Source organism: Chionomys nivalis, chromosome 8 (assembly GCF_950005125.1).
Source record: "Chionomys nivalis chromosome 8, mChiNiv1.1, whole genome shotgun sequence".
In the NCBI taxonomy this organism is placed as follows: domain Eukaryota; kingdom Metazoa; phylum Chordata; class Mammalia; order Rodentia; family Cricetidae; genus Chionomys; species Chionomys nivalis.
Genome location: NC_080093.1, coordinates 80,726,596 through 80,743,354, shown reverse-complemented (window position 1 = coordinate 80,743,354; position 16,759 = coordinate 80,726,596). Strand labels below are relative to the sequence as shown.

Here is a 16,759-nt window from a genome sequence, read left to right as displayed (position 1 = left end):
GAGGTGCTGCGGTGCGGGCTGTGACAGGGTTCACACAGTACGTAAGAGTTCAACTTTCAGAGATGGGGTGGTGAGGACTGGGCCTGGCACACGCACCTTTAGCCCCAGCACTTAGCCCAGAAAGACTAGGATCCTATACACAGCAAGTTCAAGGATAACCTGGGCTACCCAGGACAGGGGTAGGGTGAACAGTTCCACTAAAACCCAACTTGAGGCACCAATGATTTTACTGGGCTGACTTACAGAGCATGGGTGAGGGGTTACTTATAAGAGTGTGAGTGACCCCAAAACAGCCACACCATGGGAGAGGGAGGGAAGGGGTAACACAACAGCAGAAATTAGCAGTAACTATCTCTGGGTGTACAGGTATATATTCTTATTTTCTTCTTTTGGATATTTTCCAAATATTATAAAGTAAGAATAACCAGAAAGCATTCTCAAGGGGGGAAACAGCAGAGAGGTGGAGAGCCTGGTCCCTGACAACACTCCATGACTGAGTCCACCTCATCGGCACAGACATTATTCCCAGAAAGCAAAAGGCTGACACTCGATCTCGTACTTGGCAAGACAAACACAGTCTGCCTTCCAGAACGGCCTGGCGTGCCCACTGAAGCACCTGGAAACCACACATCATCACTCCTCTAGGAGGCACAGGCCTCCTTCCCAAGAGAGCCTGGGGTGCCCAATTCCTGTCTAGCCCCTCTGCTCATCTCACCCAGTGTGGGGGTGAACATTAGGAGAGGGAGGAGGGGTCTACTGAGAAGGGCCTCCTGGAATGACCCTGAGAACATTCCAGAGTTAGAGTCGGTCCCTGCCAACTGCTCACCCAGTGTAGCCAGGGGCACAGCAGGTCTCATTCAAAGTCTACAAAGTAGAAACTGTTGGCTTTGTTCCAAAAAAAAAAACAAAAACAAAACAAAAAAGGCGACTCTAAAATTCAAGGTTCTTTCCCTTAAGTCACACCAAAGGAAATTAAGTGGCAGGGCTGGGATAAAATCCTGCTCAATCTCCCCATGTCAGGGAAAGTGTCTTCTCAGCCACTCCTGGCAAGGGTGTCCATGCAAAGAGCATGGCGTAGATCACACCTCCCCTCTATATTTTATACTTCATCCTCTTGATACTGTAAGACAGGCTGCCTCACTCTCTCCACGGATGTAGATCAGTAGTTCTCCATGGATACCTCAATGGCTGCCTATGGCCAAGTCCCCCAACCCTCCTCAAGGACACTGAAGGATGCTGAGCATCAGGAGGGGAGCTGCCTGTGAGCATTCACTCTGGAGATACACGAGCAGCTTGTGTCCTGGAGTTCACAGAATCCCCTTCCCACTCACGGCAGACCTCTCGGCCTTCCTACAGACTGGGAAACTGAGGCTGAAAAGTTGGCCTTCTCTGAATCTATAAAGAAGCAGACCTAGGACTAGAACTGAGGTGCCGTTGGAACTCTTGCCCTGAAAGGTTGTAAACTCTATAGAGCCCCAACTGCAAGGCTGAATCCTCAGGATCTGTCTGCAGCGTTCATTTCGTGTCGTATTACCACAAACTAACTGAAAACAACACAAACAGCACAATCTAGTAAGAAGGAAACCTTACCAAACTACACCAGGCCGGGTGCTGTGGCGTGTGCCCATTATCCCAGCACTCGGGTGTCTGAAGCAAGTGGACTACAGAAATTTTAAGATCAGCCTGGCAATATAGCTAGCACGAGACCAGCCAGGGCTATGTAGTACAACCCTGTCAAAACAAAACCAAAACCAAACAAACAAATCCCCACAAACATAAGTCAGATAAATAAGTCTCTTAAAAATTGTGTTAAATGTCACAGGAGGATAGGAGTCTGCAATATAAAAATAAAGGGCCAGGCTGGGGAGAGAATTCAGCAGGCAAAGGCAGTTGCCCCCAATCCCAACCTGAGTTCCATACCCAGAACCTATGTGGTGAATCAATGGACCCAACTGGCATAGGATGTCCTCTGACCTCTACATACATCCATGTCATACAGAGCCTCATCCACCCTCTACACACACACACACACACACACACACACACACACACACTAACAGGTGTACTCAGGTGCATGCACACACACAAATAAGTAAAAATAATTACATTTTTAAAATTTAAGTGTTTATTATAAGAATTTGATTACAGCTGACGCATGTCCGTGATCCGAGCACTCAGGAAGCTGAGGATAAAAATTCAAAGTCTGCCCAGGCTACAGTGTGAATATGAGATTTTTTTTTTTTTTTTTTTGAGAGGGAGAGGAGAAATTCATGGTTTCTTTTTAGTGGTTTAAAAAAAAAAAAAGCAAAAACAACTTGAATGTCCGTAAATAGGGGAACAGATAATTATGACTATAGTTGTTAAATAAATTAGACACCTATACATTGACATTAAAGAGTCCAAAAGAAATGATGAGCTTTAAAAAACAGACAACAAAGGGTTGGCTGGAGAGGTGGCACAGTGGGTAAAGGCACTGGACACCAAGTGTGACGACCTGAATTCCATCCCTGGGACCAACACATGAGCACTGTTGCACACATGTGTACACAGACATATAATAAACAAACAAATCAATACCATAATGGATGATAAACTGAGCATGAAGTACACACTTAAAATTGTAGTACTTGGGAAGAAGAGGCTAGACCAGTGGTTCTCAAGCTTCCCAACACTATGACCCTTCAATACTCATGTTGTGTTGATCCCCAACCATAGAGTTATTTTCATTGTTACTTCATAACTCTAATTTTGCTATTGTTATGACTTGTAATATAAGTATCTGATATGGAGGCTATCTGATAACTGACCCCCGTGAAAGGGTCATTTGATTCCCAAAGTGATCACGACCAACAGGTTGAGATCCACTGGGATACAGGATTGTAAATTTGAGACCAATTTGGGCCACATACTAACACTCTATCTCAAAATAATAGTAACAATAATAAGTTTAATTAAAAATTTTTAATTTCATCAAACTTAATTTTTTATTTTTTTTTAAAAAAGATTTTACTAGATACCTTACTTTTCTCATAAACAAACTTGAATTTTTCTCTGGATAAGGTATGAGACTCTTAATCTCAGGGTCGTGGGTTCGTGCCCCACGTTGGGCGCCACTCTGTAGTATGAGCGGCGGGCAGCTTCCCGCCACCCAGCTAGCTTTACCTGAAATAATTACATGGAAACTGTATTCTTTTTAAACACTGCCTGGCCCATTAGTTCCAGCCTCTTATTGGCTAATTCTCACATCTTGCGTTAACCCATATTTAATAATCTGTGTAGCACTACGAAGTGTGGCTTACCAGGAATGATCTTAACCTGCATCTGTGTAGGGTGGGAGAATCATGGCGACTGCCTGACTCGGCTTTCTTTCCCCCAGAATTCTGTTCTGTCTATTGCACCCACCTAAGGGCTAGCCTATCAAAGGCCAAGCAGTTTCTTTATTAATTAACCAATGAAAGCAACAGATAGATGACACTCCCACATCAATAAAGGTCTACTAACAGAAGAGTAACAAAACACACTCACCCATACACACCCAACACACTTACACTCGTGCATGCAAAGCTCTAGTGATCACAAATACAATATCTGCTTCACCGGGCAAAAGTATCAGCAGGTTATCAGAAGGGCAAGGGCAAAAGCCACCTCTGACCTCTGTCAGCCTCCAGCGGCTGCCCATGTTCCTGGACCCACAGCCCATATTCCTCCACCACCTGCCATGCCTTTCCTCCTTCTCTCTGCTCTGTCTAGGCACCAGGTAATCCAAACCCCTTCCCTCCCTCAACCTGTAACTCTCTCTACCAAGAGAGGCAGCACATCCATGGGTTCTGGGATTAGAACCTGGGTATCTTGGGGCCACTTGGTCTAGCTGTCACAATAACTGTGTGTAGCACGCAGGCAGTGATGAAAGCTCAGTGGCAGGCACTATGGGAACATCACAGTGAAAACCCTTTCATCTGTGCTGGTGAGGTGAGCTAACCACTGTAATAACCAGTGTGCTCTACTAAGACACTACACCAGTAACGGGCAGCCCTTGGCGGGGCTAGGACAGGGTACAAAACTACAAACCGATGTTCATAGGCTCCTGTTGTTTCTCTGAATGCTGGAAACACAGACACATGACCGAGTCTCAAAACCCATGTAACAACTACCCTTTAGAGAAACTGACAGGCACGAACCTCGTCTTCCTGGAGTCATGTGGCATCACCACAACGGGAACACAAGCCAAATGTCAGCAGGATAAGTAATCTATCACTTAAACGCATGAGTCAGATTTGATAAATTCCAGTCTTTGAAATTCTATCAAAATGAAGCCTTAAATTAACAGGCTATGACGGCAACCTAGCAACCCAGCCTCATTCACTGCCACCTGAGCCCGGTACTGTAGAAGTCGGATCTCAACAGGCGTCCAGCCCACACAAAAGGATGGCTGGGTCCCAGCACACAACCTGTGGAAAACTAAATGCTAAAACGAGTAACTGGAGCAGGCTGAGAGCTGAACCTTAACTCCACTTCCCGTCCTTTCTGACCTTGGGTGTAGGGATCTTTGGAGCTTTCTGAATACCAATGGCCACCTCCACGCAGAAGGGGTTCACTAAGGGCTAGTTCCTTCTTCCAGTCCCTTAAGTACTAAAGCCAGCAGGCAAGCCCCTCCCTCACTGGAAGAGTGTAACCACGCCTCACCCACACACTGCCTCTGAAATCTCAGCCTGTACTCAGCCTGCCCAACCTGTACTTCCACTTTTTCTTTAAATAGACAGCAGATTCTGGCCACACCCCCCATAATAACTGCCAAATGAGGAGCTCCAAGTTTTAGCTGCATTGTTTTGCAAATCATGTGGGGAAAAAAAAAAACCCTGATATATGTAACTGTTAAAATAAGTATGAACCCCTGCATGACAGCATTTCACTGAGTCCTGAGACATGGGTGGGAGGGGAGAGCCTAAGTTCTGAAGGTCTTGGATCAATTAGAAATGTACTGTATATTCCAGTCAGTTCTGAGACTCAGTTTCCCCTATTGATAAAGGCAATAGTCAAAACTTTTCTATCCCTTCCAGTTTTGATAGACTGATATTAATTATCAAATGATCAAAACAAGCAAAATAATCCAAGTAGAGAATTTCTTTAAAAAGAATGGATGGCCTGGCGGTGGTGGTGCATGCCTGGATACTGGATGTCATTGTGTGCCTGTGGGCACCAGCAGACTGCACAGACTCCACTCTGAATGTCTTGCTCATCTTTCTCTCCACCCACGGTGCAGAGACAGTCAGAGTGACCTGACTCCGTAAGGAAACAAGGTTTATAGAAAGAGTTCCTGAAAGACTACCTACTTCAAGGCACAAACCAATCTGCCAGAGGTAATAATGACCTAATCTCCCCTCAAACAAAAACAAATGCCCCCACTTCCTTAAGAGAAAAAAATTTGAAAACTCCAAGACGCAATGTGCTTATCTCCAGACTTACCCACAGTTCTTCCCTTTTAGCTCCTTTTGTAATATTGAAGCTTTACAATATATTATTGAAAAGAAAAGGAAAATTATTAAAACTATTAAGCAAGACTGCCTGCCATAGTCTGACCTTGACCTAAGCCGGGTCAGAGCACCACGCATCATCCAGCTTGTGCGTGTGTGCGTGTGTCGGGGTGGGGTGAGGGGGTGTGAGGGCACCTGGCCTCAGGCAAGTCGCTGTATTTTGCTGTGAAATGAAGGGAATGTCACCTGCTCTGACGACGTACACCATCAGGCTGCTGTGGGCGGAGGCTCAGGAACACACTGTATGATCACTGTGCTTCCTGGAGCTCTTACTTTCCCTACTCCTGGAGTCCTCCTACCTGTTGCTTTCACTTTTCCTCCTAAAGCAGAATTTATTGCTTCACGTCACACCTTCATCATGTTGCTTTTATCATTAAAAGAGAGAACAGTCCACAAGGCTGCAGCTACCAAGCTACAAAAACAAACTGGGCCAGAGCACAACTCTGGCAATGAGCAATTCTGAGTTGAAAACACCACAGCTACAAGCCCTTGTTTTCCCAAGGTGTTCTGTTCCTTTCTTCTTTCTGACATTTTTTTTCCTCTAACATTTTGGGAACTTCAAACCACAGTGCATCCTGGTAGACCATAGGAAGCACAGGCAAAACGAGGGAGAAGCGTTCACTAAAGAGTCAGAGATCTGTGTTCACTGAAGAGTCAGAGACCTGGAACCTTTGGAAGTGCTGAGCCCAATGACCAGACTTGTCCTGCCCAACACCAAATCAAAAAGATACCTTTGGGGTTTTTTTTGTTGTTGTTGTTTTTTGTTTTTTTTTTTACTTTCTCTCTCTTGCCCCCTCTGTCTCTGTCTCTCTGTCTCTCTGTCTCTCGTCCCCTCCTCCCCCCGGGAGGTATGTGTATGTATGCATGTGTGTGTGTTCAGATGTACTCACCTGTACATGTGAGTATACAGGTCAGAGGTCAAAGTCACCTTCCCACTTTACCTTGAGACAGAATCTCTCACTGAAACCAGAGCTGGTTGAATTCAGAAGCTGACCAGAGAGCTCCAATATTAGCTGAAGTAACAGACACCCACGGCCACACCTAGCTTTTAGTGGGTGCTGGGGATCTGAACTCAGGTCCTCACACTTGAGCAACAGGCACTCTATCCAACCAAGCCATCACCCCACCCAGTGGACAACTTCTTAAAAGGTCAAAGTGAGGGTGAGAGGTAAGAGTCGCACACAAGAGACATTCAAAAGTTAGAGACAAGAGTGTGTTTGCCCATTAGCTCCAGAGCCTGTGGGATGATGGGAAGGGAGAGACCCCAAAAGAACATGGAGCCAATAAGGACATTCTACTCATTTTACAACTTATGCCTGATTTTGCCTACAATAGCAGAACGGGTCAATTAAGAAATACATTTGAAGAAATTTGAATTCAGAGACTCTCAAATGATGGTTTCAATGGAGGCAATCAAATAGTTGCTAACAGTTCAACTTCCTCATCAATAAAATGTGAGCAATAGCATCTGCCTCCAACACTGTAAAGACTTCAACGACACAACACAGCCCCAGGTAACGTGGAATGTCAGGCCACATTCGCACCTAGGATTCCATTAGATCACAAAGGCTGTCTTTCCTGAGTCAATGAGAGGCACTGGCTGGTGGGTCCTAAGACTGACTTAGGACACCTTTCAATGGCCCTGACATCTGAGTCCTGCTAAAGAGGCTCCAGAGGCCTCCTTCAGTACTGGAGGCTGGAAGCCAAGTTTGATGTTCAAGTCTGATTAAACCCTCCCAAGACAGTTGCCACATCTGATCCCTAGGAGCCCAGATACGGTTTCTAACATTCTTACTTCCTGTGTGAAAACGGCTCCCCCAGTTGATGACCCAGTGATCCTCTAGCTACCAATTAGTCAGCACTGTGCTGAATCCTTCCCAAACATCTCCTATAATCCTCCCAAGTGTGGGTTGGGACAGGGTTTCCTCATTCCTATTTCATAGGTGAAGAAACTGACTCAGCCTCAGGACACAGAGCAGAGACTGAGTTCAAACCCAAGTTCACAGAGAAAATGACACACATCCATACACACACCCTTCTTCCTCAATCCACCCCTCACCCCCCATTCTCTCCTGGTTTCGGCATGCCTACAGGCCTAGAACAGGGGCCCTTTTGCCTCTCACAAGAGACAGTGCAATCACCAGAAGGATCTTTGTGTTTTTGCAAACACGGCTACTGGAATCTTTTCCCCTATGTCCTGATTCAGAACAAACCTTCAGAACACTCCCCTCTTGCCCTCAGAGGCTCCTGGAGTCAGTGTCCAGCTGAGGCCTCAGCTGCTGCTGGACTCAAGTCTACCTATTTCACTCAGAGTAGAGATAAGGAACAAGATGGGGGATGTGGGGGGGGGGGTAAAACACACAACACAAGGACACCTCCAAACAGTCACAGCCCATCCTCTGACCCCAAAACTCACCCCATAATCCCAAAGCCTCCCTGAAAACTGCTTTGCTTTCCCCAAACCCTCCACTCTCTGGCCCCTTTCTATTCAGTTCATGGTGTCTAGGAGACACTGCTATTCACTGTTGCTTTACGGAATCCCCTTGGATAGCCTCACCAGATAGAGATGGGGCCATTAACAGTGAGTATTGAGACACGGACAGCAAGCCAAAAGGTGAGCAGGCATTATCAGATGCCAGGTTTGGGCCAGCTTCCTAAATAGAGGAAAACTGGCTTATAATCAGAGCTGCCTCCACACACTCTACAGCACCAATAGCTCGGGTCACCACCGGAGACGACCATGCTCCTGAGTGCTGGCAATGGCACCCAGAGTGTACAGACCAGCAGGCCCTCCCTGCTGAAGAAACCCATGGTTCCGTTTCCTCAATTATCCGGGATATTAGGAACAGCAGTTTCCTTATAGAAAGTCTGGGGTGAGATGTCTAAGAAGCCACTGGAGAGGCCAGCCCACAGAGCTGGAGGGGAGGGGAGAGGAACCTCATGAGCCAGCTTCCTGAGGAAGTTTTCAGAGAGCTGGAATGTAGAGGGCACCAGGCCTGTTTCAGAGCCTGTCACCTGGCAGACAGCTCACAGGCAGAGTTAACATGGGCCTCCTTGTCCCCCACTTCCAACAGTCCTTCTTCTCCCCACACTTCTGCACCCTGGACCCTTCATTTCCCAGACCGAGCATCCTATCCTAAGCTGGAAAAGCAGCCCGTCACAGCTTCCCAGGTCTCAAGACTCAAAACTGCCAGGAAGGATGAAGTTGTCCTCACGCTAGCTTCCGTTTATGCCCAGAGCCCATTTGCAGCCTGGGCTCTTCCCCTTCCGTTCCTGGGGCCCAGGTAGAAATACCCCAGCTGCGCTGCACACCTACTGCCAAGGCCAGAAAGGAAACTGAAACTGCCTGAGGGAGCTCTCCACTCCACCCCACCCCCACAGCTCTCCACCCAGGCTTGTCTTCCTCTCTACTGGAGGCACAGCTTGGGTGCCACCTGTCAGGGTCCTGCCAGAGGTCCTACTACAGACCCAAGTTCTCAAAGCAGCATCGGAGGCACTTGTAGAGTGAGAGCCGCTGCAGGCAGCATTCGCAGCTCACACTCTGGGTGCACACTGAAGGAGCTCAGTCTGCTGTTAGACAGCAGTTGGTTTCCAAAAGGCAAGAGAAAAGGTGCATATGCTCAAATAAATAAATAAATAAAAATGAAGGGATATTGTCTTGCTGTCCTCCCCAGGGAGTCTGGCTGTCCTACAGACAAGAAAGAAAAGGGGTTCCCTCCCGAATACTGGTTTCCTGGGAGAATGCCCATTCTCCTTGGAAATACACTGCAGTATCATGGACTAAAACAGCAAGCTGGGGGGGGGGGGCGCAGTGCAAGCCACCAATCTCATTTCCAGAGTCTCTGTCGCCAGCCAATACATATTAATAATTAACCTGCCCACCAGGAGCTGCTGTTGCCAAGAAAGATGAGTGACAGCACCGGGAGCCTTAGCCCTAGACCCCCCAGGCTTCCAGGCTTGGGGTGCAAAGGAAGCCTGGAACAAAGCCCTGCCTTCCTTCAGGAAGATGTATCTGACATGTGAGATGTCACTCATGAGGGGCTGACCCCTGACCTTTCCACAGCCAGCTTCAGGCTTTTGCTCTCCAGAAAGCGGACAAGGAAAGGCTCTGGGAGGGCGGGGGAGGCAGGATCATTGGTCCACCCGGTGCAAAACCACTAACCACCTCCCACCTCCTTCAGAGGCAGTCTCCGATCTGCAGCTCCCACACCTCTGGGGCCTCTAGTTCCCACGCACCACCGGCGATTTTTGGAAAGCCGTACTGTCTGCAGAGAGAGAATCCTGTTACCATGAACACAGGCAGGACTTGGAGATGCGATTCTTTAACCCTGCTGGGCATCTACCGGCGCGCCCTTCCCAAGAGGAGAGAAGCCAGGGGCCAGCTGAATTCTTTCCTAATACACCGCGCCCGGACACAAAGCACCAGACCGCAGCCCGCGATCCCCGCGTCCTGCCCGAGAAAGTTCGTGCGTGCACACACCTGCAGGCTGCCTGCGGTTCTCCCCAGCACTCCAGGGCGGCGGGCCGTGCATCCCGGGGCGGGCAGCGCCAAGACTCCATGCGCCCGCTCCGGCCCCGGTGGGCCACCGGTCAACAGCTTTGGGCCACGGAACGTGGCTGGGCCTCCAAGCTCCCACCGCACATCGTGTACCCTCCTCGTCCTCGCCGGGGCCTTTGCGAAGAGCCCACACCCACTTGACATCAGCGCCGACCCAAGCGCGCCGCGCAGCGCCAGACGCCAGCCCCTGGCAGTCCAGAGGGCGCCCTAGGTGCTGCCTCGCGGCCAGGACGGCGCGTCCCAGACTGGCACATTCCTTTCCTTGCAGAGGATGCTGCAAGCTGGAGGAGGCTGAGATGGAGGAGGGGAGAGAGGCAAGCGCGCGGGAAGGGCAGGACCTACGGCCTCACCACTGTGGCGTTCTGGCGCCCAGCCAGTCACCAAAAGCCCTGCCAAGCCCTAGCAGCAAGCACCCATCAACTGTGAGAACCAGGCTGTAGGTTACGTGGTGTGATGTCCACGCGCCGCCAAAAACCCTCTGAAAGCCCTGACCTTGAATTCTTCCGCACACTGTTTCTGGAAGCTCCGCTTCAACAACAAACCCCCAGAGGATTGTCCGGCTGATTCTGGTAAGCCAGAAAAGAATGCTTGGTTGGATGTGGCTGCTCACCCCCATACCCTAGGGGTCCACTGACAGGCACCAGAGAAGTAGACCATACCCATGGCTTTGGCAGCCCCAACTGTGTTTTTCTTCTCTCAATACCCTTGGTAATAAGGGACTTCTCTTCTGCTTCTGCAGGCAGTCGGAAACAGAACCGCCCAGCAACCCACACACACTTCTAATTCATTCATTGGTATCTAAATATTCAAATAAAAATAAAGCTCAGAATGTGCCTGCAGCTACACATAGAGGATAAAGTTCCTGCACTCACAGCCAGGATAATACAGTCAGGATGAGATCTTAAACGTAGAACAAGCTCGTTATAGTGGTCTCAGAAGTACAGGGGCATGCAGGACGCTAGGCAAAGGACCCCAAATTGACTCAGCAATCAAAGTCTTCTCTGAGGAAGTGACGCAGATGCAGAGGCTTGAGGAAGTACACTGATAACTAAGGTTCACTTGCGCTCCTGTCAACAGGTGGAGATGCTGGGCAGAAGTGAGCCTCCATGCCTGAGAACTGGCTTTTGTCCAGAGAGCATGTGAGGCTGCCCACAGGCCCTGGAAATCAGTCCACCTCTCTGTCCTGAGACCTTCAAGTGCTTTCTCATCTCCGCCTGTCCATGGCTGTCTCACCTCAATGAGCAAACACTGAGGAGAATTGGGAACCTTTGCATATGGCTCCAGTGCCACCATCACTGTTCTACATGGTCCTTCAGAAACACTTTTGCTCTCTGGTCTCAGTGTTTTCTCTATAAGGCAGGGATGGGTTAGGACAGTCCTTCTCCCGAGATCTGTTTAACTCTTGTCTCCTTTGGATAAGTATACAAACGTCATTTTCATTCCAGTGCCTCTATGATACATGACAGTGAATTATTTTCCAAATCAAATCATATTGAAGGGATGGCTCAGTGGGAACTAAGTTCCAATTCCCAGCACCAATGTAATGGTGGGTGGGTGTTGTGGCCTGCCTATAATCCCAGGGCAAGGGAGGTAAAGAAGAGGTTCTGGGACCAAGTTGGCTCCAAGCTGGCTATCTAGACTAGCAGAACCAGTGACTTCCCAGTTCAATGAGGTGATCTATAAGGTGCATCAACACCTTATAAAGATAAACACCTGAGAAAGACAGCGTCAACCTCCAGCCTCCATATGCACGTTGCATGTGTCCACACACACACACACACACACACACACACACACACACGCACACAGGCATACCAAAATAAGAATAAAGAAATCAGGGCTGGGAAGATGGTTAAGAGCACCAGCTGCACCAGGTGGTGGCAGTTCACGCCTTTAACCCTGGCACTCAGGAGGAAGAGGCAGGCGGAGCAAAGTGAGTGTCAAGACAGCTAGGACTACACAGAAAAACTCTGTCCCGGGAGGAACAAGAGCACCAACTACTTCCCCAAAAGGTCTGGGTTCAAATTCTAAACCCACATCTACCTCCAGCTCCAATTCCAGGAGATCTGATGCCCCCGTTCAGTCTGCTCAGCACCAGGCATGCCTGTAGTGTACAGACATACAGGCAAAATACCCACACACATAAAAAATTAAAAATAAATTTAAAAAGAAAAAAGAAACCTTAAAAGTCATAGCAAAAACACACTTGTTAAAGCTACATGTGCCCTTTAAGTATTACTCTCCTGTTTTTAGATGTTTGTGAAGGTCAGTTTGAAAAAAACAGATAGCAAGCGCTCTCTTCCACAAGAAGCCAGACACCAGTATTCACTTATCTCCAGCCTCACTTAAAAACCTTCTCCCATACAAATTGGCCAAGCAATGAACAGAAACACTGGGCCATCCAAAATAGAGAAGAGGAATGCTGTGGAAGAGTCTTTTGAATAATTTCTAGTTTAGTGCAGGGAAATATACCCATTGTAGATGTGTACAATGTTCCTGGGGACAATATGGCAACATGAAATAAAAGCCTTAAAATCACTCAGCTTCTGGGAGTCATCAGCTCCAAGATGAAGTATTTATCCACAGAAGGCAGTTACTGGCGCCACCATTTGCATAGCAGTACATAATTACAATGACCTGAACACAGCAGAGACTAGCTAGTACAATATGGTGCATCCTTACAGTAAAACACGCCCCAATTTAGAACTCATATTGTCAGGGCTGGGTGCAGCAGTGCGCACCTTTAATTCCAGCACTCAGGAAGCAGAGGCAGGCAGAGCTCTGTGAGTCTAAGGCCAGTTCACTCTATGTAGTGAAATGCACATATAATATTTACAGCAGACTAAACAAAAGATTCTAAGATAAACGATCCTGACTGTGTACATGTGTTGACTGGTGGGGGGAACAGCACTTTCCATGGAGTTGCCTGATGCTCGTTTTTCTTAATAACTAACTTCACCTATGCCCTGCGGCAAACATGTTGCTGCTACGGCACAAGAGCCTCACAAGTAAATCTATTATGCCATATTAGAGCTGTAAAACTCTAATGTTAAAGCAGAATGGAACAAACCTCCCAGGCAAACAGGAATACAGATCAATTCTTCACCCACGCACACTGGCCACTGGGGATGGGTTCTTGTCTTAAAAGGGGAATCATTTTGCTCTCAGCCTTCTTATAGAGATTTGTCAGTTATCCTAGCTCACAGGTATTCAAACTTAATGTGCACAGAATCCTGTCCATGGTGTGGGGTATGTCTGATTTTATGATTTTTTTTTTAAACCTTGCATGCTACCTCTAGAACCTAATCAGTGTATGGTTCAGTAAAGAAGACAACCAGGCATGTGAGCCACTATGTAACAATGTCAGAACCATGTGGTTTTGTATCTTCTTCTTGAGATTTTCTGGTGTGGCTAACTTGTCTTACAATAAACATATATTACTTTGATGATCAGATCATAAAATGCTACTTAAAAATGACTGAATTTAGGGAACCTTTAAAAATACAGGTTTGGGTGGGGCATGCCTGTAATCACAATGCTTGGGAGACTGAGGCAGGAGGATTGCTATGAGTTCAGAATAGACATGGGCTTCGGGGTGAGGCTCAAGGAGTGCTCTTAACTTCTGAGTGATCTCTCCAGCCCCTGCATTGATTTTTAAAACACCAGCTCTGACTGTGCCCTTCGTATCCCTCCTTTTGGTGAGTGCTGACACTGTCCCAGCCAGCGCCGCAACATCCAAGGACAGCCAGACCACGGTCGCTAGGATACAGTGTAGAAAAAACTGGCAAGAAAATTATTTTTACATTTACCTCCTGGGATGTGCTTATAACAATGCCCAGGAATTTAGTAAAGGCTCCAAATGAAGCAGCCATGACCAGGAGCTAAGGATTCTGTATCTGCTCCCAAAAGTTACCATTGTATGCTAATTATTATAATATTAAAATACTAGGTGTGATATTCTGGGTTCCTAGTGAGCTCAGGGAATATAAAGCTTATGCCCTATATCCAAAGGAAAAAAACAAAAACCCTTATCAAGCACACAGTTAAAGACTAGTTAGCAAGTCACACATTAAACTAGATTCAGCTGGTAAGTAGGCGGGCGCTCTGTGCCTCCGCTTCCTCTTACTAGACAGCCTACTAGATCAGGGTTCCCTTTTGTGGGGGGGATGAAAAAGCACTTGGAGTAGCTAGCACCCTAGCATGGAGCTTTGCTACTTAATAAAAGCATACATGGGGATTTACAGGTAAAGAAGGGAGCTGCTAGCTGTGGGTTTTCAGCAAAAGGTGTCCAGTTATAATTATTTCTCTTAAAAAAAAAAAACCTTAAACTTAAAAAAAATTGCCTGGCACACCTTTAATTCCAGCACTCAAGAGGTAGGAGAATCTCTGTGAGTTTGAGGCAAGCCTGTTCCATAGAGCTGGTTCCAGGAGAGCCAGGGCTACACAGAGAAACCTTGTCCCAACAACAAATAAAAACATTTATACTTATTTGAGAGAAGGGCATGTGTGCCATGATGTGCATGAGGAGGCTGGAGGACAGCTGCCCGCATGGGTTTCTCTACTGTCATCACCTGGGGACTGAACTCTGGCCATCAGACCTGACAGTGGGTATCTTTGCCTGCTAAGGCATCTCACAGGCCCTACCTCCCATTCCTAGCTCTCCGGGAACCCGGAAAGTTCTCAGGGGCATGAGTGGAGGTGGAGGGTGACTGTGCTAACATTTGTGATATAAACAACCAAGGACAGAAGGCAGGAGGACTGCACTCCGCACTCGGGTCCAGGGTTCTTAGATTTTAATAGGTTAAAAGCCAGGAAGCAGGATCTAAAGATGGCCACTTTAATTCAATCATCCTCCCATACCCCAGTCACCACGACACTCACATCCTATGCACAAAATGAGACGCATGGCTTCCAAGCCAGGCAGAGATGCCATTAGGTTACATTTTAAATCCACCTGGAGTCTAATCAAGCTAATTTTACTGTTATTGTGCCTATTAAAACACACAGCCTTTGTTTAGAGAGAGAACAGAGGGGAGGAAAGCAGAGCCATTAATGCTGGAAACTGATTAGTCCAGAGCTGTTTCTGGGAAGAAGTTAACAAAAACAAACACAGCATCAGGCTGATGATGTGAAGTCTGTTATCCAGGCAATCAGGAGCTGCTCCCATCCAGCCTGGGCTGCAACACAAAGAGACTCTATGAAAACACAAACCAATCCTGAATTAAAAGTAGTTTCAGGAGGGCCAGAGAGCCGACTCCAGGACAGACGGAAGACACACTGAACAAGTGACCAAGGAGCTAACATGCATGAGATGTGGGATCTGGGGTGAAACGTTGCCCTGCTCCACGGTCAGAGACCAAAAGCCACCCAAATAAAGAGTTCTGATAAAATTAATAATTAAGAGTGCTGGGAAGATGTCTCAGTGATTAAGAGCACTTATTGCTCTTGCAGGAGACTCAAGGTTGGTTCCCAGTACCCATGTTGGGCGGCTCGAAACCGCCTGTAACTCCAGCTCCAGGGGATCTGACACCCTCTTCTGGACTCCAATGGCACTCACATGATATGCACACACACTGGAGACAAACACATAAATATTTCAAATTGAAAAAAGAAAGGCACAAGACATTCAGTCAGCTAGAGAACACACAAGGCCAGTGAGCATCTCCTTCCACTTTGATTGGAATAACTATGTAGGACCAGGAACTTACTCCCACAGAGAATCTAAAATAAAAAGTTTAGAGTAAACCCAGAAACCAGCCCTTGTTCTATTTACTTGCTTAGATGCTTATTTGTGTATTTATGTGGTGGTGATGGGCTCAAACCCAGGACCTTGTGCAAGCTACTCTCTAGCACTTAGTTCTATGCCCGGGGGAGTGTGAAGTAGGCTAGTCACCTCCCCCACAGCCGTGATTTGTTCCTGCAGTTTAGAGCCTAACTATGAGACTTTCTAAGCTTAAAAACAAATGAGTTAACACGCGGACCACCCTTAGCAGTGATCACCCAGATGAGTCTTGGATCAATTCACAATCAAAGCTAAACAGAATCTAATGGGTACCTGTTTTGAACTCTTACCCCACACGGTAAGACTACAGCATAATGGATGCTCAAAAAACACGTGAACGGAAGACTATTCGCTTTCAGACAGGGTGGTCTCAGCCGGCACAGCCAGGAAGGAACTCTCTCATCTCACCGTAGTTAAAAGGCCGCAGACTTAGACCTGAGTAAAATCTCGGCTCATTCTCTTCGCAGTTGGGTGACCTGGTATCCGTTGTTTTTCCTTCTTGGATTCTCATTTCTTCAACTCTAAAACAAGATTTAAACAGCTATCCCTGCTGTAGGGTAGTAAAGATTTAATAATAGAACTTGAGACACAGGGAATAGGAAGCGATGGACTCACTGGGGCCGGAGAATTGGCTCAGTTAAGATCACTTGTTTTTCCAAGGATCCAAGCTGAAGTCCCTATATGGAGGCTGCTCACCACCTCCTCGGCACCAGGCACACAGACATACACAGGCAAGACACTCATACACATAAAATAATAAAATAAAATCTAGAAGAAGTGGTGGTGTCATCATTCAGTCTTGGTAAGGATAATTAGGGCTTCTCCAAGGAAGGCCCACAAAGCACTAGGATACGGTAGTGGCAGAATAGAGAAGGGCAGGTAAAGACG

General features: G+C 47.3%; 1 protein-coding gene across 12 annotated transcripts in view; it reads right to left on the bottom strand.

Annotated features, from left to right (window-relative positions):
- Plekha7 (pleckstrin homology domain containing A7) overlaps positions 1-16,759 on the bottom strand; it is a 189,115-nt gene that overhangs the window by 106,131 nt on the left and 66,225 nt on the right. For 3 of the 12 annotated variants that reach the window (XM_057777372.1, XM_057777378.1, XM_057777379.1), the window contains exon 1: positions 10,012-10,707. The exons of 7 other annotated variants lie outside the window; for them this stretch is intronic. In XM_057777372.1, the coding sequence (XP_057633355.1) occupies positions 10,012-10,091 (80 nt within the window). In that variant the 5' untranslated portion in view covers positions 10,092-10,707. Of the gene's footprint in view, positions 1-10,011; positions 10,708-10,748; positions 10,919-10,961; positions 11,470-16,759 lie in introns of those variants that run through there. 2 more of the 12 variants (XM_057777374.1, XM_057777375.1) reach the window with 2 other exon arrangements.